This window comes from Parambassis ranga, chromosome 17 (genome assembly GCF_900634625.1).
Source record: "Parambassis ranga chromosome 17, fParRan2.1, whole genome shotgun sequence".
Lineage (NCBI taxonomy): Eukaryota > Metazoa > Chordata > Actinopteri > Ambassidae > Parambassis > Parambassis ranga.
The window spans coordinates 10,700,108-10,722,727 of record NC_041037.1 but is presented as its reverse complement, the minus strand read 5'-3'; the positions used below and the strand labels follow the sequence as shown (position 1 = coordinate 10,722,727).

General features: G+C 38.5%; 1 protein-coding gene across 1 annotated transcript in view; it reads left to right on the top strand.

Annotated features, from left to right (window-relative positions):
• clstn2a (calsyntenin 2a) overlaps positions 1-22,620 on the top strand; it is a 99,473-nt gene that overhangs the window by 33,061 nt on the left and 43,792 nt on the right. The window contains exon 2 of the mRNA XM_028427463.1: positions 17,112-17,234. Within this exon, the coding sequence (XP_028283264.1) occupies positions 17,112-17,234 (123 nt within the window). The remainder of the gene's footprint in view (positions 1-17,111; positions 17,235-22,620) is intronic.

Here is a 22,620-nt window from a genome sequence, read left to right as displayed (position 1 = left end):
AGTCATGCTTTCCCGTCACGTATCAGGTCTGCAGAGGTTTTTTTTTTTTCAATATACAGATGTGTGTTTGGAAGGTTGAATATTTGTGATTTCCTTGATAAGAGCTGAGCTGAGTGAATGCTTTGTGGGACAGCAGGTTTCCTGCTCAGTGACCAGTGGGTATGCTCTTGCAAACCCCTTGCATCTCTAAGCCTGATTATGTTACACTGTCTGAGCACAGAGAAAGAAAATTTGATGGGAAATGGTGGAAAGAGAGAGAGCGTCGGTGACCAGCAGCTGCAAGCTGAGAGCTGGCTAATGCCACACAGTGAGAGCTGAGAGACGGGTGCTCCAAAGACAAATACAATGACTTCAAAACACTTCTGTTCCCCTCGGTGCTGTATACCTCCTCTGGATAAAGCACTCTGTGGTGATGAACATCACCTCTGTGTGACTGGCTTGCTCCTCACTGACTTTGTCTCGTCTGTCCTTCTCTATATCAGATTATTGACTGGTCTTCACACTGTGCTCTGGCCCCTTTTTGCGCTCACATATAAGGCTGCTGCCACCACTAAGGACAACAAGGTTATGTCCACAGATAGATTCTATGGCATGTTCATTTCCATTTTGCAATCAATAATAAAATGCTTTTAGGAGATAAATGTAATCCTAAAAGAAATAGGTTAACCCCACTGTATATTTAATGTGTTTGTTACTTTCTTACGTAACTGCTACCAGCTGTAGGGTAACTCTTTTTTTTTTTTGCAGTCAAAGCCTCTTATACAACTTCAGCCTGAAGTCACACAGCAGATGGAAAATTTTTGATGTTTTTATAACATACAAAGGCAAAAATAAGACTGCAAAGGGAAGATGTGAGATTTTTTTTGCTACACCATTTTATAAAGTTATAATAGATTTTTATTAGATTTTTATTCACTCAGGAAAGAATTCATAGATAATAAGAACATATGTTGTGTGTAATTAGCACAAAGGGGCTCTCCACTTTGAATCAAGAAAAACCCTGCCATGTTCAGCTTGAATGCATTTTATCAAGTTGTTGTTCAGTATAGTTTCAAGAAGTATAAATCAATTTGAATGACTTTAAAGTGACAGTAGCCTCAGTAGAGCTCAAAGTAATGCAGCTTTAGAGTGGGAATCATTTAGAAGATATGATTTAAGATCTCTCTTTAAGATAAAAATCTAGCTTAAAGAACAACAACAACCTTATTGAATTCTACTTTTACATGTGCCTTTCTCTTACTAAAGAAAAAACAATATGATTTGAGCTTTTATTCAGTAAATAGCAGCCATCCTTGCAGCTATAGTTCTTTCACTGCAAATGAATCAATGTGCTCTATCTGGCTGGAACACAGCTATAGGTACATCCAGGTCAGTTAACCTTGTCTTAGAGTAATGTTTTCTCCTTCCAGGAAAACCTCATATCGTCACTCTGAGAACACATTAAGGTTAAAAGTAAGACGCTTACTGCCTGAGGGGTGGAGTTTAAAAGGCATCTTTCTGTTTCTGTGTATACACATTTGAAAGACATATACTTGTGTTTGTGCATGTATGAAAGTAACTATATGTGGTGGGAACATTTTTTATAATCTGAAAATTAGATTAGAAGATCCTAAAAGAAGAAGAAAAAAACATGTTAAGGGGAAAATTCTGCTTAAAAGATATCCTCATTCTAAAGCCAGGCTCTAAAGACGAGAGCTGCTGACTCACCACATGCCACTTGTACACTTCCATTCCCACTCTTCTTTACTGTTACTTCTCACCGTGCCTGCAAAATTAAAAAGGAATCACCTCATTAGATACAATAGCCTATTTGTAGTCTGTTTAACATAGTCTAGTGCCATTACAGGAAACAGTCACATAATTTAGTCCATTGTTTGTACACACAAATCATCCAGTTTTTGGAGAAATTGTCCTTTTCTCATTTCTCCGTATAGGCACGAAGGATGGTGGATTTTACCCAACCAAGAGTGGACCTTCTGGGTTTTCCCCCCTCCTTTAAAGTGTTTCATGACCATCACAAGCTTGGCTTGGGGTTAGGCATTAAAAATATAGGGTGAGGTTGTAGTTCTCTAGTGCTCTAGTGCGATTCATGTCAGTCTGCATGAAAAGATGAATTAGTTTGAAATTTGTGTTGCAAAAGAAAGACTTGTGTCATTTCAAACAAAACAATTTATTTGAAATAACATGACTATTTCGCATTATGGTCTATTGTGTTGAATAAAATAATACCCTTTGCTTAAATATTGCCAAACCTCTATTTAAGCAAGAGCCAGTAAACATTTTTTTTTCATTCAATATAAAAAGTTCAGGTAGAAAACTTATTGCTTTGAAGGCACAAAGTAATTTCATGGGTCGAGTTTAATTTATAACCCTGACCAACCATTGCTGTGGTGCAATTGAACTGTTGTGTTTGAGCCCTGAGGAAAAGATGATGTAACTCTGCATAAATGTTTCTCGGTGTTACTGCAGGTTGTTTTCAGTATATGACATTACTTCAGTAGATTGTTATTCAGACTCTCAACACTTGTGAATCTCTTGGTCCCTCCAAGTAGAAGCTTCCTCATTAACTCTTCTTATTTCCCCCCTACTTTCCTGTTCCTTCTTTGTCTGTTTTTTTATTATTATTTATTTATCCTTCTTTTCTTTTGTGTCAAAGTTTCTTGCTGCTGGCAATTGTTACCTCTCTCCCCAACTCCCACAGCTTTCTCTGCAGCCAAACAACTTTTGAAAAATGCAAAGGGGAGTGAAATCACATTGGGAGGTGTATGAATGTGTCATGTGCCTATGTCCAGAGGAGCTGCTCTTATACAACCCATGACAAATACTGTAAATGACATTAGTAATTTATTAGTGTTCTTTTGACATCCCTGTGTCAATAAATCACAATTTAGGAAGTTATAGACCTATTTTGTTCTTAACTTCTTTAAGGACATATACACCTTCATATCAGCTACAAATGTGTAATAATTAACTAAAACAATAGCAGGATGGTAAGCAAGGGAAAGGTTTTTCTTTCTCTTCCTTTCCACCCTACTGGATCCAGTATTAGAGGGCTGCCATTGGATTGCAGTCATTTATCTTTGCTATGTGTCTATGGCATTATGAGTAATGGTACTTTCACGCTTTTCAGCTCCCTTGATTACTTTGGCCCCCGCTCCTCCTCCCTCATGCCTTTTTATTCCAATGACACATTCTTTCAAATGTAATTCAGACAACTTTGACAAAGTCAGATGCAGACTGCAGAGGATTGAAAGTGAACATAAGGCTGGCAGGGAGAGCCAAAGGTTTTGGAAATGGCACCAACTCAGAACAACAAGTAGGCCTATTAAAAGAATGTTAATGCTATCATTTTTGTATTGCTGAGGGACTTCTGGCTGAATTTTCTGTGACTTTTCATTTTTTAAGTTAGTCAGTACACATCTTTATTATAGAGAACACGGCAATTCAGTCCCATTTTCACGCATTTTCAAGCAGACACACTGTTTTCAAAATAATAACAAAAGTTGAAATCAAAAATCTGCCTTCATCATTGTTATGACTGGGCAGTTAAAGCAGTGCTGCAGCCATGGCTTTGGCCTGTTTAGTTGGCTGGTTGACTGCAGGTCAGTGCCCACTTTTTGGTGTTGCTCCAGAGATGAATGCTGCTGGGGAAAGCCTGATTAGTGTTACTGACAGCCCATAGATCTTAGCTGGCTCGTCTTCAGCCTAACCTCCCAGCCTCTCCTTTGTCTTTTTAAGTATTTTCCTCATGCACTTATACCAGGACAGTCTTTCTGTAGCTATAAAGGTGAAAAAAGTGAAAAATGTTTTTCTTACATTTAGAGTCAGAGGGTTCTTTGACCAGACTAGGTACACTTCCACATCTCTTTGGTGAGATTTGAAGGGCTTCCTCAGCAGATGCAAATTAAAAAAAGAGAAAGACAGTGATGCTCACTTAAAAACTGGAAATAATAGAGGGCAAGTTAACTTTTTTGTCCATTTCAAGGACAAAATAACTTTGTTCCGGCATAAGGTGTTGTTTTGAATATATCACACTTGAGCTTTTTGGTGAGGTTTATTCAGATCCTAGTTGGATTGGGTTGGTGTCGGGGTTATGCTCTTTCTCTCCTGCATAACAAGACCAGAATCAAGTTTGAGACTTCTTTTTCAGAGCCCTGCAAGGAGCTGTCCCTTTGTTATTTGAACTGAAATGTAGCCATTGTGCTGGAAGCAGCCTTACTAGACATAAAAAAGCTTCAGTTAAAGGATGAAGTACAGACACAGAAACAAGATGTTCAGAAAGCACTTCCTCTGGCTTATGGTGCTTTGTGGGATTGAACACAGGGTTCTGCTCCAAGGTGGCTATGACTAACTTTGCTAAATTGAACTGCAGTGCTTGTTCTATTTTAGTATTTTTCTTCTGAACAGAACAGAACATGACAAACTAAATTATAAAAGTTTGTGCAATGTTTTACTTTCCTACAGCAATGGCAACATGTGCTATTCGATTTGCCAAATTTCCTTTGATCACACTAGGAACTAATGGAGCCCTCAATACATTAACCAGACATCAATGGGCACCCCTGCTGAGAAGGGGAATGAAAAATGGCAGATGAAGGACTCACCTATACACATACACACAGAGGCTCTTATACCTATGACATAGCAGGGTGCCTTCATTGGTCAATCAGGCTTTTTCTCTGCTTTTTCTAGGTGTGTGTGTGTCCATTGCTGAGTAGAAAATCTTAATGGTGTATGCTCTTATCAGTGTTGGTACTTAAGGCTAAAGTAGGTGCAGAGCAGCAGCATGTGGTCGCATGGATTAAATGTATCAGTGTGTGTACTTTAAGATAGTGTAAAAAGATGAAAGTCTCTTACCACTATGACACTCAGAGCTTAAGGCTGGGTTTCCTGGACTTTTATAATCCTACTCTTTTCAATTCTTCCATCTGGCCACTTGACAGTGTATAATAACCGGATCAGGTGCAGGTTTAGGTTGTAAGGCCAGTGCTGCCATGTAATCCACTGACATCACAAACATTTTAATGTTTCCCATTTCCACTGTAGTATTGATAATTAAACTGTACTCATTTTTTTTAGATTAAATTTAAAGGGATAGTTAGAATTTTCTTCCTTTCTTCCCTGTGGTGGTGCTGATTTATCTACTGCTCTACCTTCTGGTTTGTGACTAATCCCTAATACATTCTCATCTTTCTTTCTCATTGCAGTTATACCCACTTTCATTTTTTACTTTTCATTTTTTTTTGTCTCCCTAAGCTCCCATCTAGCCCCATTTACTCTAACAAACACACACGAGTACCTCTTTTAAAACCAATACACACTCCTACTACCCATCTGCCACACACACAAACACAGCGTTCTATCCCTATATCCTGATCCAAGCCAACATCTTTAGACAATGTGTTCTGTCTGGCATGTTGTTGTTGTGTTGTAAAGCCTTGTGCCTTCATACTGTTGGCTGTTGGTCCAGTTTATCTTCACTTGTCATACATCCTCCCAGCCACTCTAGCAATCTTCTGGGCATTCCACCAGTCCAGCATAAAACAAACAAACATACAAATCCAGAGACACATTCACACAGACCACAACACACATGCACACAGACTAGTAGCAGGTTGCCCAAGGCTGTTGCTGAAATGACTGGCTAACCACCAGAAGTTACATGGACTGCTTGAACTCTATCAGTCAATAGTCCATCACCCCTGGTTCTCTCTGCCTTGGTGGTTTGGATATAGCCTAAGGCTCTGTGTGTGAGTCTGACTGTTTGTGATTCTAGGTGAATAAAATACAGGTATAGAAAGAGAGACATTGAGACAGAAAGTGAAGGAAACACTAAAATATTTATTAACAGATTAAGAAAATTCTTTTCCAATACTGGGGGCTTCATTTCAGCCCTAATGGCTCCACATAGGCTAAGTATCACCAGGGTTTATCCTAAGATCATGTTGGAATGGGCCTCTAGGAAAACAAGTGCAAATGAAGTGAAGGTTAAAAACCCAACAAGCTCCCTACAGATGCCTAATTACTGAATTAATAAATAACAAGGCATAATATACACAGTAGCTTATAAATGCCGGCACCAAGTCCTGACCCACCATCTATACACATAGCAAATACTGTCTGTTCAGTCATTACAATTTCTTCATCCTTACCCTGCACATACATGTTTTATTTATCATTTCATGTGCTTTAGGGAGTTGTATAGTCATGATTAGAATGTATGTGTAAGAGTGAATATATATATAGTATACCTTTCTTCCTAGACAAGGTAACACAGTGATTCCTTAAGATGTTTGGTTTGTTTCTCATTCTTTTGTCTCAAATACAGGAGTAAGAGGAGTAAATCAGTAAGCAATATGTTCACTGACTCTTTTATAAAGCTTGGAGCACTTTTTTTGCACAAATGGGAACATTATTTGTTTGTATGGCCCCAGGGCATATTTACACCCACTCAAATCTTTGCATTGACTTTATAATGTCAATGAGGGTCAAGTGTGTAGGCAGATTTTAAACTGGGTAGCTTGAATCTGTAAAGAGTCCCTAAGACAAGAAATAGCTGTTTTGAAAAGTTAAAAACATAGAATTTTCTTCTCCATTTGTATTTAAAAATTTTTTAACCGGTGCACAAGGTAGGTCATCTGAGTAGGATGGTGACTGCAAGTGGCACGGACAATTCACAGGACTAGCAAACAAAGAAAAAAATCAGTTTCTGTTTAGTTTATGAGTATTTCAGTAGTTGTGCCAGCTTGGTTGTCATTGGGTCGCGCAGTCAACAGAAGGACTTCTCATCTTGGCATTAATGACAGCTCACAAGATTGAAATAGATAAATCTTTCAAATCGATTTAAACTGATTGGTGAGAGAAAAGTCACACTGATGACGATGACAGTGTTACGTTAAAATGATTTAGTTGCTGCAGTTCATAGGATTTGTATTTGAAACATACCCCAAACATAATAACTTTCAATTCAACACTGGTTAGGCCAAAATAACTGTAATGTTTAATTCATTTTTTTGATTTGTTTGCTTTGCCAAGAGAGGCAGTATGTATTGTTTGTATGCTAATTGAAACTCTTAATTCCCATGATTAGTGTATGCACATTTTCTCCTTCAAAAGACAAGAGAAATCCACACAGACAACAGAAGCGCACACTTCCCTAACCTTAACCCTAAAGCTCACTGCCCATTTACTAATAACTCTGTCAGCATCAGCTTTATGCCCTGGGAATAAAAGAAAGGAAAAAAGCAGTTTCTTTTGAGCCATGTTTTTCAAATAAGACACACACCACTGAGCACACCAAGACTGTAGAGAAAGAGTGCTAAAAAGGTACTTAAAAGCTCTAAACCCCTCATTCCCAGTGGTGCACCACTCACTAATTCTGTCAGTGTTGTTGGGTTACTCTGTGCTAGTGTGTTTGCATATACATTTGTGTGTACAAAATGAGTCCTCTGTGGAAAGCAACTGTTTTTCACACTTGTACTTTTCTAAAGGGGCTTATAGGCCCCTTCAGGCATGACTAAAGCTTTTCTCTTGCTTTAAAAGTGCCTCTGCCAGCAACTTTAACCTCCCTGGGGTGATTTTTCACTCTTTATCCACAATACCATGCATGGATTTGCAACTATTTCCCAGCCATATGTCATATCTTTATATTTAAAGTTCTTTATAGTTCTTTAGCTTGTATTTGCATATTTTTGCACATTAAGGGAATCTGACTTTTTCAGATTGATGAACTATAGATTGAACAAAAATGACTGATTAGAATGTCAAAGGAACAGACATGTGTCAGCAAATATGTCTCAGTAAAGATTTTTGGTTTGCTGTAGAGTTTTAGTTCTGGGTATTGAAGCAATACCCCTTACATGACCCTGTTACAGCAAATGTAATTATGATTATGATGATGAGGTTGTTAGATAAGAAGGGGTGATTGACTGAATCAGCACACATGGAGGAATATTATTGTTTACACAAGAGATAATTTTTAATGTGTTTGAAGGATCCTACATTTTCTTCTTACAAACATGCAAAAAGGAGCTTCAGGATGTTTTTTTTGTGTGACGTCTTTTTCACAAAGGAAACTAGTCACTGTCTGACCTTTGGATGTGGTCACTGTGTGAGTCTGTGAGTTCTGTTGAGGACAGCACCACAGTGGAAGTAATTTCCTGCTCTCCTCTTGTTAGAGCACTATTGAAACAGATTTTGTGCTGTAATTGAATCAGACATCTTGCAGCTTGGACCGATATAACACACTTCCTGCTCTTTTCAATCCATTATTCCTCTGGTGGGCTTGTAGATGTTAGAGATTGTCCAAAGGAAACTGAGCTGATGGGTCAGGAGAAAGCAGCAACCTGATGGGTGGGTGAACACTTAGCACTGAATGTAAAAAAAACCCACAACTTTATTGTGTTTTTTTTGGGTACTTGACTGTTTTAATATGCAGCATTTCAGTGATGATCAACCTCCACTTTAAAGTCTGTGAATCCCCCCTCTGTCACCACCAGTCAACATGGATACCCAATATGTGTTAAATGTTGTCTTTACTGGGAGCCCAAGAAAAAGTCAAAACAAATTCATGTCAGACTGACATTTCACACCTGTTACCTGAAACCAGTGACAGATAGAAAGAGTGAGAAACGGAAAGCAAAAGAATGCACAGTTAAATGGGCTTAGATGACAGATTTGCCATGGAAGACAGTGACAGACAGTAGATATGAGACAGGCTGCAAGAAAAGTTGGAGACAGTCAAGGCTCATAGCTGAGGCAGCTGAGATGTAAATCAGCAACAACAATGACAAGAGGAGCAGCAACCAAACAGATGTCTGACAGAGTACAACTTTCATGACTGCAGTGGATTGTGTGATGTGTCTCTCAATGTCAAAACAACCACCCTGGCAGGGCAGGCAGACTCATCCTCTTAGACGTAGCAACAACAATTGTAACTCTCCTATAAGGCAACCATAACTAAAGCGTAAAGTGGTTAAGAAAGGACTTATAACATGTTTATTAAGCAGCTGTGTCAAATATATAACAAACATTTGCTATGGCCACATTTTCCATGTTTGCTATTGTGGGGTATACCAGTGTAGAGTGAGGTTACAGACAGAGTGTGGATCTGGAAAGGCAAGCTAATCTAGAGCAATGGTAGCTTAGACGTTGGTGATGGTGGAGCTCAACTGGAGAAGAGACTCTTTGGACAATCAAGGTCAGGAGATCAATAAGGAGTGGAGAAGAGAGACAGATTATGTGGAGTAGTGATGACATGTTGATAGTGGGAAAAATGATACATAGAATACAGCTGCAGAAATAGCCCATGTAATCTGAGATAGTCACAAGAAGACAGACCTTCTGTAGGGAACTTATATGCAGAAGCTATAACCACCTAGAATGACCTTACAAACAGAAGTTACTGCTAACAGGCCAGACAGCTTCCAGTTGTAGTTTAGAAGAAATATCAAGTTTCCTTTAAAAAGAATAGATCTGTTGCTGTTTATTTTTTCTTGGATTCTGATTTTTACTGTTGTCACATAATATCTTTTTACATCAGAGAATGTAACTTGTCAAAATTTAAATGTGTTTAGACTGTCAATTATTACACTGCTTTGCACCTTCAGTGAAAAAACAACTTAAAAGACACTAAAGCAGACCCGAAGAATCGTCCAGTCCAGCCCAGCCAGTCAAGGTGTTGAATTTCCATTTAAATCTACAGCAGATTGTTGTATTTGAAGTGTGTTGAAGTAAGTGCAAATTGTAGACAGTTTATGCTGGTTGGTCGTCACACAAATCACATGAGTGAAACTCCACTTCTATCCAGTCAGTCACACTGCCATCCATTTCTCCTCACCATGAAGCCTCTCGTCTCCTGCTGCTTTCTGTTAATGGAGATATCACCTCTTCCCTCCTCCTCCTCCTCTTTGCTCCTTTCCTATGCCCTTCTCTCTCTTTGTTGTCCTTTTCCCTCTTCTCGACTCTCACTTGACTTCTTTCTACGTCTTCTGTTGTGACTCTTTGTTGGCCCACTCATTAAACAAAATTGACAGCAAGCCATCACTCGAAGCACTCTGCATCTGTTTTTCTGCAGAAACTAATCATTCAGCCATTCTTGATTATCTAAGACACACTCCCTCACTTTCTTATTGTACTGTACAGTAAATCAACAAATGATTCAGAGCAAGTAGGCAGACCTGAAAGAAAATAAATACGTTTATTATGGAGCAAAATTCTGGAAGGCGCTTGGTGTTTCTTTATCAGGGCTCAATATTTCCTTGCTGTGAATGCCAAAAGCTGTAATGGCAAAGAGTTGACATTTTCAGAGTCCCTATGCATTGCTTTAGGTCAGGTGTGAGGAAATGCCACTGCTACTTTTTAAATATGTTGGACTTTTTGCATAAAATTGGTAATTATTTCCATGAAACATGGTGCTTAAATTAAGAAAAAAGTCTCAAAGATTGCACACTTCAAATAAAATAAAAGTTCCCTTCATTATTTCAGACTTTCTTCCAGCCTTCCTTTTGTTGAAGGTGACCCATCTGTCGTTTAAATAACGGTAATATCTGCTCAGTATTATGTCAAGCCTTAACTTGCACATTGTGTCTTGGGCCTGAAGGCTAGTCTTTAATCTGTGATGTACTGTAGTCATTCACATTGCAGTTTATTTTGAAGCATTGAGGCAGAGATTGTATTCATTGTTACTTTCTCTTGCAACTCCACCCACTTGCCCAGAGGATTCTACAGATGCATTAGATCCAACAGAATTAGAAATCTGCTGAGTTTCATTTCACGCTCACATTGAGATACACCACAGCCAATTATCTCCCTACTGTACTTTACATTCCCCTTCATTTGTTCCTCTCTTTGTGCTTACATGTATCTCTCACTGTGTTTTTCCATTTGTCCTTGATGTGATTACTTGATTGGTTCTCATGACCATCTGCATCCTCATCTTTGATGCATTCAACTACTGTAACCCTTTATTATAATTTTTAATGCCCTGACATTGCCCTGCTTCTGCTAAGCTTGATGCCAATTAAACACACTGGATTTTTTCTCACCCCAAATTGTTCTCATGCAGTCAACACCAGACAGAGAAAGAAGGAAGTTGTATGTTACAGAGCTCTCACACTCTGTTGTTCAGATTGCAAAGCAACTGCAGAGTTGTCTTGATGGAATTGTGGCCAATCCTAAGTACAGGGGTTTTATGGCTTGTAGTTGGTAGGGATCAGAGTTTATGGCCTTTTTAATTAGTTGTTAAGTTCAAAAACAAACAAACAAAAGCGTTGCTTTCAACCCTTACTGTAGAGGGACAAAGTCCTCAGAGAGAGTGGAAACAATTAATGTTCTGAAAATTAACCACTGGTCAGCTCTGACCTAGTTCTGCTTAAAGTGCAGGACTTATGTGCAGCAGTCAATATCCCTAATTACTTTGTTCTTGCGAACTGCATCTAACACTTGAGCACTGGGACTGTAAAAGTCAGAGTCGATGTTCACAGTGCTTATGGACCTAATGTAATGATTTTGTCCCACTCATCTCCTGGGTGTTAGAGTTTTTAATGTCTACTCTACTGTTGTTGTCCTCTGTTCCCTTCTCAGTCATTCCTGCATTTATTGTTTGCCTTGTGCTGCTTCACAAACACACTAATGATCATCTCTGAACTGTTTAATTTACACTAAACACTGTATTTTATACACCATGTCTCTAGGTAGGAATAATTTCTGTGATATGTATACTACAAAGCATAAAATAAGAGACCTGTGGGACACTTTGATTGTAGGTAGGGCAAAAACAGATATTCAAATAAAGCTGTAGTGACACTAATAGAAAATAATTTTCAAGGACCTTCTGCATTTTCAAAAGCAACAATAAAGCAGAGATGATTAGATATTATTTGCTTTTTGTGTCTGAATATGTGATGCACTTTAAAGATTGAAAAGTAATGTAAAACTCTGAAAAGACTGAAAAAATAATAATAATTCAAAGTGTTGAATTTACACAGGTGGATAATTTCTTTAATAAAAACTGTGAGATCCAGCCATTTCCAGTTTTCATTATAAAATTGCCTCATACTGCAGATGTTGCCAGGCAGCAATACATCAATAAAAGAAACATAAAAATGTAACTTTCCTTGTAATTGTTCTTCTATATTTAATGTTATAGACTAACCTATAGAAACTATCAACAGAATTACTTGATTGAAGTTGAACCTCTGAAATGAACATACTCAGGAGCCTGTTCTCTGTGCTGCATGTGTTGCCTAGCTTTTGTGATACCAGAAAATCTTAGATGGCTGAATCTTACTTCATTACATGTAGCAATCACAGAGCTACTTTTACATGTATTTGGGGCTGTCCAATTTAAAAAATAAAATCTCTGCCACTGTAGCTGCTAAATCGTATTGTAAGAATGGTGTAATCATTTTAATTAGTGCAATTAGTTAACATCTTATCATCTGCATAGAACTGTTGTACTCATTTACATCACTCTGTAATAGAAAACTGTGGATAATTTCAGGCACACCAATGACCTACATTGTGCAAGTCCATCATACCTGTTCATGCTGTGTTATAACAACAAACTCAAAACCTCTGCTGACTGCTGTTAGAAGTGTGATATAATGAAATCCAGAGTTTGAAACCGAAACAATTATCACTTCTTAACAGAGCTGAAGCAGTTTTAATTAGTTTTTACTGTTAAAGTAAAAGCATCATAAACACTTTCCCTTATGGAGACATCACTCTTAGGAGACTAGATGATTAGTATTAACTGCCTCATTAGAGAAACCAAGAATATATGCAGTGCTTAATATCATACTTTGGCATCACAACAGAGTCTGAATGTTCCTATTTTCTCAAAGGTGGATAATTAATTTGTTACAATTAAAATTGAAACCCTCCCACATACTACTAAATAAGTATAAAATGAGCATCCAGTGGGTTAGCAGTAATTGGATACAAATCGTATTAGTTTTCTTTATCAGGGAGACACATAAACGAACAGAGGGACATTTTGTCTTTTTTCATGAAATATGTCATGACAAGATCAATATAGAATTAAAATATGTTTAAAGCCTTTTTCTACAAATCGAAGGGATACTTGACTGCAGTGAAAATATTTCTGCTACCAAGGAGAATTTTAATTGGACGGCATTGTCTCATAAAAATCTCAACTGGCAAATGTTTGTCCTAAAGCAGTGTTTTGGAGGCCTACATTAAATCTGTTCTACATTAGAAAGAGACGGAGCCTCCTTAAGTCATTGCCATTATTCCAGAATGTATGATCACTGTCATGTTATGTGTCCTATAAAAATTCCATTTAATATTTTAATTGGAGAATAAATTGAAGGTTTTGTGAGGCTCTATAGGCAGCAGCCTATTCTCCATGCTGGAAGTCCATGCTATGCCTGTCCTCTTGATTGCCCCATTTTCTCCTCTACTATTATCTCTCCGTCCTCACTCCACTGCCTCCAGTATTGCCACTTCTTATCTCTCCTTCCTCTCTGTTGCTCATGGTTAACCCTATCTATTCACTTGACTCACGTTGTTTCTTTTTTGTTTTTTTTTTGTTTTGTGTCTTCGGTTTTCACAACCAGCCAGTACATGTGCATGAATTGTAGAAATGGTATGAGTATGTGTACGCACACTCGCCTAGGTTTGATTACTGTTCATTCTGCCAAAGCACCTGGAGGTCACTGCAGATTTGCACATGCTCAGTCTGCTCCCTCACCTGTCGATACCACTGAAGTTCCATTTAAATTACTAAAATATTGATGCACTGTCTCTCGTATTGCTCTATTTTTAGCTCACTGATCCGCTCTACAACTTTCGTCCTCCTTTCTCACATCTTTATCACGTCTTCCCTGTTTTTGACCTGGGGCTAGTGAAGGATTCATTGCAGCGTTCTTGGCTCCTTCTGCTGTGAATATGTTGAGCCTGAAAGAGTTTGGATCTCCCAACAAAAGAAAATTGTGACCATTCCTAAAGACACAAACAAAACTGTTGACACATAGTGTGGTGCAACACCAGGGCTTATTGTGCATAGACAGTGGGAAAAGAGCTAAGGTAACACTAACTGAAGAATGCAGCCGAGCGGTATTTAATGGTTTCTTCCTCTCATTGTTATTACTTCTGGGTGGTGTTTTCCCTGTCGTGGTGTTGGCTTCTATAGTTGCTATAGTCAGGATGACTCTATTCTGTTGTAATCTCTGTAATCACATAAATGCTAAAATGACATGTATTTGACATGACTTAAATTGATCAATATGTAGCCCAGTAAATCAGCATGGCTCAGACCAGGATCTGGGACCTAAATTAAATATAGATTATCATCCCTTTGTGTCCCAGCAGTAATATATTTTCATGAGCCTCAGGACCAGGAGAAGACATAACAGATATTTTGATTTCAATACCAGGATGTACAAGTTAACAATCCCCTGCCTGCACTAATGCTATTTACAGGAAAGCACTATCTTGTTTCTGGATTTCTGGGTCCCTATTACTGTCATATCTTATTTTATCCAGGGCTCAACTAGATCTGCTTTTAGACTGTTTCTTCTTGTAAGTGAATTAGACCTCCATAATGTACAGTCTGATAGTGTAATGGCTGCAGATGTTTCTTAGGAAATGACCAATGACAGCATGCATTTTGAAGCCAGTGACACTTGTAAACTTATTAAAGGAGTCAGCTGTGACTAAAATGGTATTTATTAACAATTCTTACAGCCTGGCTGCAGGGATGACAGCGTCTGTTGATCGGTCCACTGTTTTGGCCTATGCTGAAATATTTTTAGAACTATCATTAAATTTTGTAGACCTTTTTAGGTCAGAGAGGATGAATCCTTCTGACTTAGGTGATCCCCCTGACTTTTTCTCTAGCACCACCATGAGGTTGACATTTTTGGATCTTAACAGCTATTGGACTGACTGCCGTGACATTTTGTGACATTCATGTTCCCCCTGAGAATGAATTGTAATAACGATGGCAGTCTTTGCTTCAAGCTCTTTTATCAGGTCCCATTTGTGATTTGTCTAGTATTATCATTTAGGTAGAATACGCACACACAAACCCACTAACAAAGTGACATTGTTGCTGTCCAACAATAACTTGCACATTAATGGCCTGCAGACTCACTGAATTTCTGGAATGACTGTATAGGTCTTTAGTTTTAGATCTGATCTTATGGAAAATGACCACTAGAGTGGGGTCTAGACAGCTGCTCCAGGTTGAGTTTTTTTTCCTTTGTCTGCAAGTTCACCTCCATTTTTGTTTCATTACTGTGGCTCAGTACAAAGATGTCAAGGATGAATACCTTAAACGCATCTCTAATAGCTTTACAGTACTTCATGTCATGAAAGCCATTTGGGAAATAGCCTATTTCCATGGTCTGATGTGTGCTCTTTCTATATTAAAGAGTCAGAGCTCTGCTTTGTCAACTACCACCCAATCTGTTTGGGATAAATGTAAGACCTTGAGCAAGAAATTGAACCTGCCACCCATGAGTAAACTCCAGTAGCAGTGGGGTGCTATTGAAGACATCTTTAAATGTAAATGAAATGCTATTTGAATGTGTTGGATTAATACATATTTACAGTGGCAGTGCAAGCACAAAGGAGTGAAGAATTACTTCAATAATGCCAGTTTTATAGTCTGTTTTATAGCCATGTTAGCACTCCAGTTTAATATTATATTGGTTTGAAAAGTCTCTTTATAAGATTGTTTCAGTTCATTTCACATCTTTTTTTTTCTTAACTGAAATTTTACAGACACAGAATAGTAAATTCAAAGAAGGCTGGAAGCTTCGGGATGAGGCCAACAATACACCATAAAAGTGTTTTTTAATGCACTGATCAATGCGCCATGAAAGACACCATTACAAGTAAAATATTCCAGATGTGAAAATACCTAAATACCTTTTTAGACAGACCTCCACTCTCCTCTCTCCACTTTCCTGCAGAGTAGAGGCATGCTGTGTGCTGCAGTGCTTTCTATCTAGTGCTCGAACATTAGATGACACTCCTAGTATGAATAATGTCTTCCCTTGTGGTTTTCTTTCACTCTCTGTGATCCTCTCTCTCTCACCACTATGGGTCCAATAGAAAGATCAGTGAGTATCTGTCATTGGACTAAAGGAGTGCAAGGAAAATGTGAAGGAGGAATAGTAAGGAGGCCGAAATAATTGCATTTTCTTCTTATCTATTATATCTCTTATATCAGGTTTTAAAAGAGAGTCAAAAAATACATGCACTCCTTTTCCCAGAGAAGAAAATTTGCTTTTCTTTTCTAACTTAAAATTTTGTCCAGCAGCATTTGCTGCTTCAAAGTTTACTCTGCTCAGATCTATCTCCTGTTTTACTTTGACCCTGTTCTCTCAACTCAGCGATGAAGAAAATGGGATAGTAGGACAAAACTACTGAAATTTGTCCAAACAGATGAAAAGCTGTGAGAAGGCTTTAGGAACAGTTTGATGCATTTTAAATCACTGCCAGCTGGACATGTCATCTGCTCATTGGCATGAGACAAAGCGTTCCTCTTCACTGGATTGAAAGGTCAGGTTGACATCCTAGCTCCCCACAGAGAGTGACACTTGTACACTAGAGATATGTGCGTGATGCACATATGCTTGGTCTTGCACGTTGGTTTATATCTGTTGGTGGGGTCTGGTTTCGAAGAAGTTTAATTTACAGTGTCTGTGATTATTGTGTCGTGGTGATCTGTGGTAATCTCTAGTTTATCCTCTTTCTCCATTTTGTGGAAATGGCCAGAAAGATACTGAGAGAGAATGAGAGAGAGGAAGAAAGAGAGAGAGAGAGTGCTGGACCAAGAAAGATGCTTGGTTGGATGGATGGTAGTTTTCCCAACAAAGTGTGGCTTGTAATTTTACTGCAAGCTTTGTCAAAGAATACAAAAGCAAGACAGGCATAATTGCAATACAACAATACACATTTTTGTTCACAGTCCATGCCATGACCATCTGCCTATCTGTCATTTGTAAAAATGACAAAACAAAAGTGTAGAATTTTCTTTTTCTTTCTGTTTTCTGTTTTGAAGTGACTCATATAGAGTGTACACACCAGCATGAGAATTACAACCAGTGTTGCATTCCTCTTTTTTTGTCTTTTCACAGTCAACAAGCACAAGCCGTGGATAGAGACCTCTTACCATGGCGTGATCACGGAGAACATGGACACAGTGCTGCTAGACCCTCCGCTGGTAGCTCTAGACAAGGATGCCCCGGTCCCTTATGCTGGTAGGAAATGCAAACACACAATGACAAACACCCTCACATTGAAATGAAACACATGGGGTATGTCAATGACGATTCTCAGTCATCCAGGTCATTTTCATTCAAGAGCTTGGTGGGTGTACATACGTACACACTGGCTCTCTCCTACACAAAGGTCCTCCACACGGATGCTTCAGTATTGTGTGCAGGCAACTGTGGTAACTTCAAACCACAAGACAAAAACAGATGAGCCAACACTTCCCTGTACTCACTGTTTGTCATGGAGACTGAATCCATTTATCACTGTTAGCAGTGTAAAAAAAAAAAAAAAAACGTATTTTCTTTATTTCCTCACCATTGTATAGAATTTACATAAAACACAAAGCATCCAACACTTTTCTTTTTGTGCTTATATAATGATGTCCAGGAAAGTTATGTTTTAACCATCTATAAAGTTACTTCAGTAAGCACTTTGATTGGAAAACTAGTTTATCTGCTGGCCAGGTTTTAGGTTTAAATTCCTGGCCTGACCTGACCACTGACTCATTCAACCATACTGATGTTTATAAAAATGAGTCTTGTCTGTTTACAGCTTTTAGATAAAGATACGTCTTCTTCACTGCCTCCATTCGCAAAAGATGTAGAAATATCCCTGTTGTCTGCTACCTTAGGGTTCTTTTTGTTTTTCTATCAGGCTGAAATGCCCCATTATCCTGACCGGAAGAGAAAATTGTAGAACCTTTTTCCACACTTTGTCGTTGATGATAATATTTACCTCAGAAGCAAAACAATATTCCTTATTTTTTAGGTCATTTATTGAAAACTTTGGTGACTGAAAAGCAACACTTTTTTTGTTTGCAAGTAAAGATTCTCAGATGAGTTCATGTAAAATGATCAGGAGACAACATATATTCAGTTTGACTTTTTTATTGTGCTTCAATATGAAATGAAGCTGCTAAACAACCCATAATCACTACCATCGAAGCAGGTGCTGGGAGTAGGTATAGCGCTGACATGTGACACTTGTAATAATAACGGTACAACATCATTATAAGCCTCATCTCCGGATGATCGTTTCAGGTAGGTATTATGTTGTCTAACAAGAGCTAAAATCAGACAGCCGCTGCACAGGTACAGCAGTGCTGACAGTGACAGCAAGGAAAGGGACACAGAGAGTTGTTATAATTAGACAAAGTATTCTGAGACTCAAAGGCAAACGAAGAGGCTTTTGGCAGCTAACGCTTAACAGCTCATTATGGCAAAATGGCTCCTATTAATCCCAGAGTTGACAACCATGGAAAACTGATACTCAGCTTTTTTCCCCCCTCCGTTTTCCTTTGTTTGTGTGTGTATGTGTGTGTTTTTATTGGGATGCCACAGTCATAGTTTCATAGTCTTTTTCAGTGTTTCGTATGGGCTGTTCTGTAAATAATGAGTAAATACAGCTGACCTTGAATAGTGTGAAACAACTTGAATCCATGTTAAAGGCTGTTTCCCCCACAAATTGCTCTCTGTTGTACATCTTCTGTATTGTACAGTGTAACCTCAATGCTGTGGAATATACACTTGTCATTTTATATGAAGATTTAATGATCCATTGGACGGGTGTAGAGGATTTAGTTGCACTTCAAAAAATATATACAGAATATATTTAGCATAAATAGCAACTTTATTTATAAATAAATTCATTACCAGTGGAGACGTTGAGGCTTCTCCTTTCACACGGTACTCCTGTCCAATCACAGTCTCACAGTAATTTAGCGTACATAGCTTTCCCTGGTAACTGAATCAGTTGTACTGAAGGTTGACAAGTAGGCAGACAAAAGGGGAAATTAATTTTAATTGTTTTTCTCCATGATTAAAATGTGGTTTGTTTACTTGAGAAGGTCAAGCCTGGTGAAATATCACCCAGGTGGAAAAAGCAGGGCTGCGCACTGGCTGCTGACTGGTGATATTTCTCTCCTTGAATGTTTTTCATTGCATGCTGTCTAATGAATGAAACCAATACAATAGCTACCAAGGAGACTGGAAAAAATGGCCATAAAAGAGCAGCTCGGTCCCAATTTATCTCCCTTGGCAATTGTCTCCTGCTACAGCTCACCCTGGGTTTTGCCCCTTTCCAGAAAAGTCTTAACTATTCTCTCAAATTTTTATCTCGATCTGTGCCTTCATTTGTGTCTTTCTCCCCTTCTAGCGCCGCATTCCTTCTTTCTCAATGCAGCTATCCTTTTTCTTCTTCTCTATCTTGACACTTTGCTCCTAGCGAGCCCGTAATACAGCCAGTCACTTACGCAATACAGACACTCTCATCAATCTTGGTTTTGTTTTACTGCAGAAAGGAGTGGGCTCTCCTGGCTCCACATTAATTGCAGTGTAGGAACATAGACCTGGATTGTTAAGCATTTGCCTGCGTTCTTCACTGCTATACGTTTCTTGTATCTATTGAATGCCTCATCTTTACTTATACCCTCTGTATGTACAGTATATTCTTCACCTTCCTTCCTGTCTTTGGTTCTCTCCACATTTCACATTGATGTAAACTACCCACAGTGGACCTATCTTGAACATTATGCGCTGAGACAGGCATCCTGGAGATATATTTGTTGTTACTGTGTGACTTAACAGCATCCTCCATCCTCTGCCCCCACTCTTGCAACACCTCCCATGAGCAAAGGTGTGTGGGTCGAGGAGTATGTGCTGATAGAGCGTTCTCAATCAAAATTACCATGAGCAATGGTGGCAGTGGACCCTAGGGTGCTGCAAGCCAAGCAGACAGTTTCATTTGCTTATTCTTTATCTCAAGGCCACAGTCAACAGGCACGGATCCTTCCCATTCATCATGGTTCCAGAATAATGTGCTGTGGTACATTGTTTCCTCTGCAGAACTCACACAGGATGGAGGAACAAAAGCAGTTGGAGAATTGGAAGGAAGCAGAGAATAGCTGAGAGAAAACTTAAGAGACAGGTGGACAATGAAAATGAGAGCAGGTCATCACAAGTAGCTGCAGTGAAAAAGCATGTTTGATTATTCCCATTGGTTGCGTCTGAGCAGAGGCAGATGTGAATGTGTTTGCATACTCTGTAATTTCATGATGTCATTTCATTCATTTCATTTCACAGGAAAATTAAATACTTTTGCTAGTTTTGGACCTGGCAGCCAACAAAGGTCATCAGTTTGTCTCCTATCAGCAAGATTTTTCAGATGAGCTGTGTAAAGTGTAGTTTATTCAGTTGCCATGTGGATGGAAACAAACCTTTTACTTTCTGCAGAGAGAAAAACAGTTGAAGTTGTAAAGGGGTGGAGGTGATGTAGGTTACAAAAGTTGAATGTGTAAGTTGTGATTGGACAAGGACATAGAAGTGCGATTTGGAGGACTTTTGGAAGTATTATGCTTAATTTGCCTGCTCATGTAAAATATATATTCACATCACATTTTAATTGCTGCAGTGGCTTTACACTGCTCTATTATTTAACAAGTGGTTGTGTGCTAACACATCCAGGTGTAAAGCTTTAACAAGGATGGAAAAAACAAAAGTATTTTTTTCACATTAGTTTGAGTGCAAGAAGGCAAATACAGATTATCAGTGTAAAGAATAGTATTGTCATTTACACAAACCCTAGGGGACACATTTTTATTGGATTCTTTCACACTCTCAGATTTATTGATTACGACTCACTTACGACTAAGTCCGGTTTGCTATGTTGAAGTTTTCAGTCCTGTTTCTTGCTGTTATTTTGTTAGGTACACACATTTACATTTTTTTCCAGTGCTATTCATCCTGTTTTCACTCTGTCAAAATCTGTTTATTGCTTGTAGTGTTTGATTTAGAAAATATAGGGCTTATTATCATAACTTCAAAGGAAATTATGTGTGGGGGTTTTTGAGGGGGGGGGGGAATCTTTCAAATTCAGTGAGCAGGCGTTATTTGGAATACCTAACTCATCAATCACAATGACAGACACTTGTTTTGAAATGTTTGTCATGAAGAATCTGTTATTTTTCCCAGTTTGGCCACAAACAGCAAGTGGCCATATGAGTTCTAATCACCATCTTAACGCAGTTTTATCACTTTTCTTTGTACAACAACAATGCCTCCATAATAATAACAGGCTTTGATGTGGCTTTGTTTTCCACCTGAAACTTCTGGACAGCACACTATCTGGAAAATGGGTTTCGAAAAAGGAAGATAAACTAATGGCATGATTGCACTGAAGGGATTATGGTCCTAATTTTGGCTCTGCTACTGTTATACAGTCAGCTCATAGTCAGTTCCCAGTTGTCAAATTCCAACTTACCTACGTGTGACAAAAGCAGAGGTGCTAATTAAACAGTATATGAGCCAACAAAGCAGAAGCTATAACACACTTCAAAGGTTGTGAAGCAAACAGGGAGGGAGGCAAAAATGTTAGGAAGGAGGCGGCTGAGGTGAGAGGAGGAGATGAAAGAGAGAAACAAAGGTAGACCTGAAAAATAGGCGTGTGTGTGTGTGAGAGAGAGAGAGACTGACAGAATAGAAAGAGCTGATGTGATGGATCATCAAAGGATAAGTGAGGATATTGAAGGGACAGTCTGATCAAACCACACAGGTGTCTGTTTCTCTGCCCTGAGGAGGTGAGGAACATATCACTTTGCCTGCCTCTCCCTCTCTTCTCCTCTTTCTTTTTCTCACCTCTCTCTTCTTTGCCTCTGTGTAGCAGTTAGATTTCTGCAGTTGGTGGTTATGAGGTAATAGTAAGGCAGGACTGCAACATGAATTAGATGCAGAACATCAAAGGTCCTGTATGCACTTTAGAGCACTGACACCTAGCCCCACACCGGATTTCACTCTATTGCATTCAGCTGACAGCACAAAGAAAAAGATTATTAGTATCTCTAAATAACATAATGACATACCTGCACCCACTTTGTGTAAATCTATATTAAATCATTTCACTTTAAAATGTAACATTGATTAATACCGCTGTTGTTTTGCTGTGATGGCTGCAGACGTAACTTCTGGTAACCCTGACTCTCAAACCATTCTGGAAACATTCTGCCTATAAATGAAGAGAAGAATATAAGTTTTACTTTTTATTGCCTGCTTTGGAAAAAAGTCCCACTATTATTAGTGTTTTCAGAGAAATCTGTCATTCATGAATCTGTGTGAATTTAACTGTCCATCTTTTTGCCATGTCTATATTAATCGTGTGATTTGACATTTAAATAATGTCATTACAAGCTGCAGCCTTAAGAAGAAAGGAGCAATAAATCAAAGCACATTATGCAATTAATTAAGTTTTTTTTAATTAATTGACAGGCCCGATGAAACATTCCTTTATTAACTTTTCTGCTTCTGTAAAATTAAAAATAATAATTAAATAATAATAGAATGGTTTCTTTGACTATTCATGCCAGTCAATGTTACCATT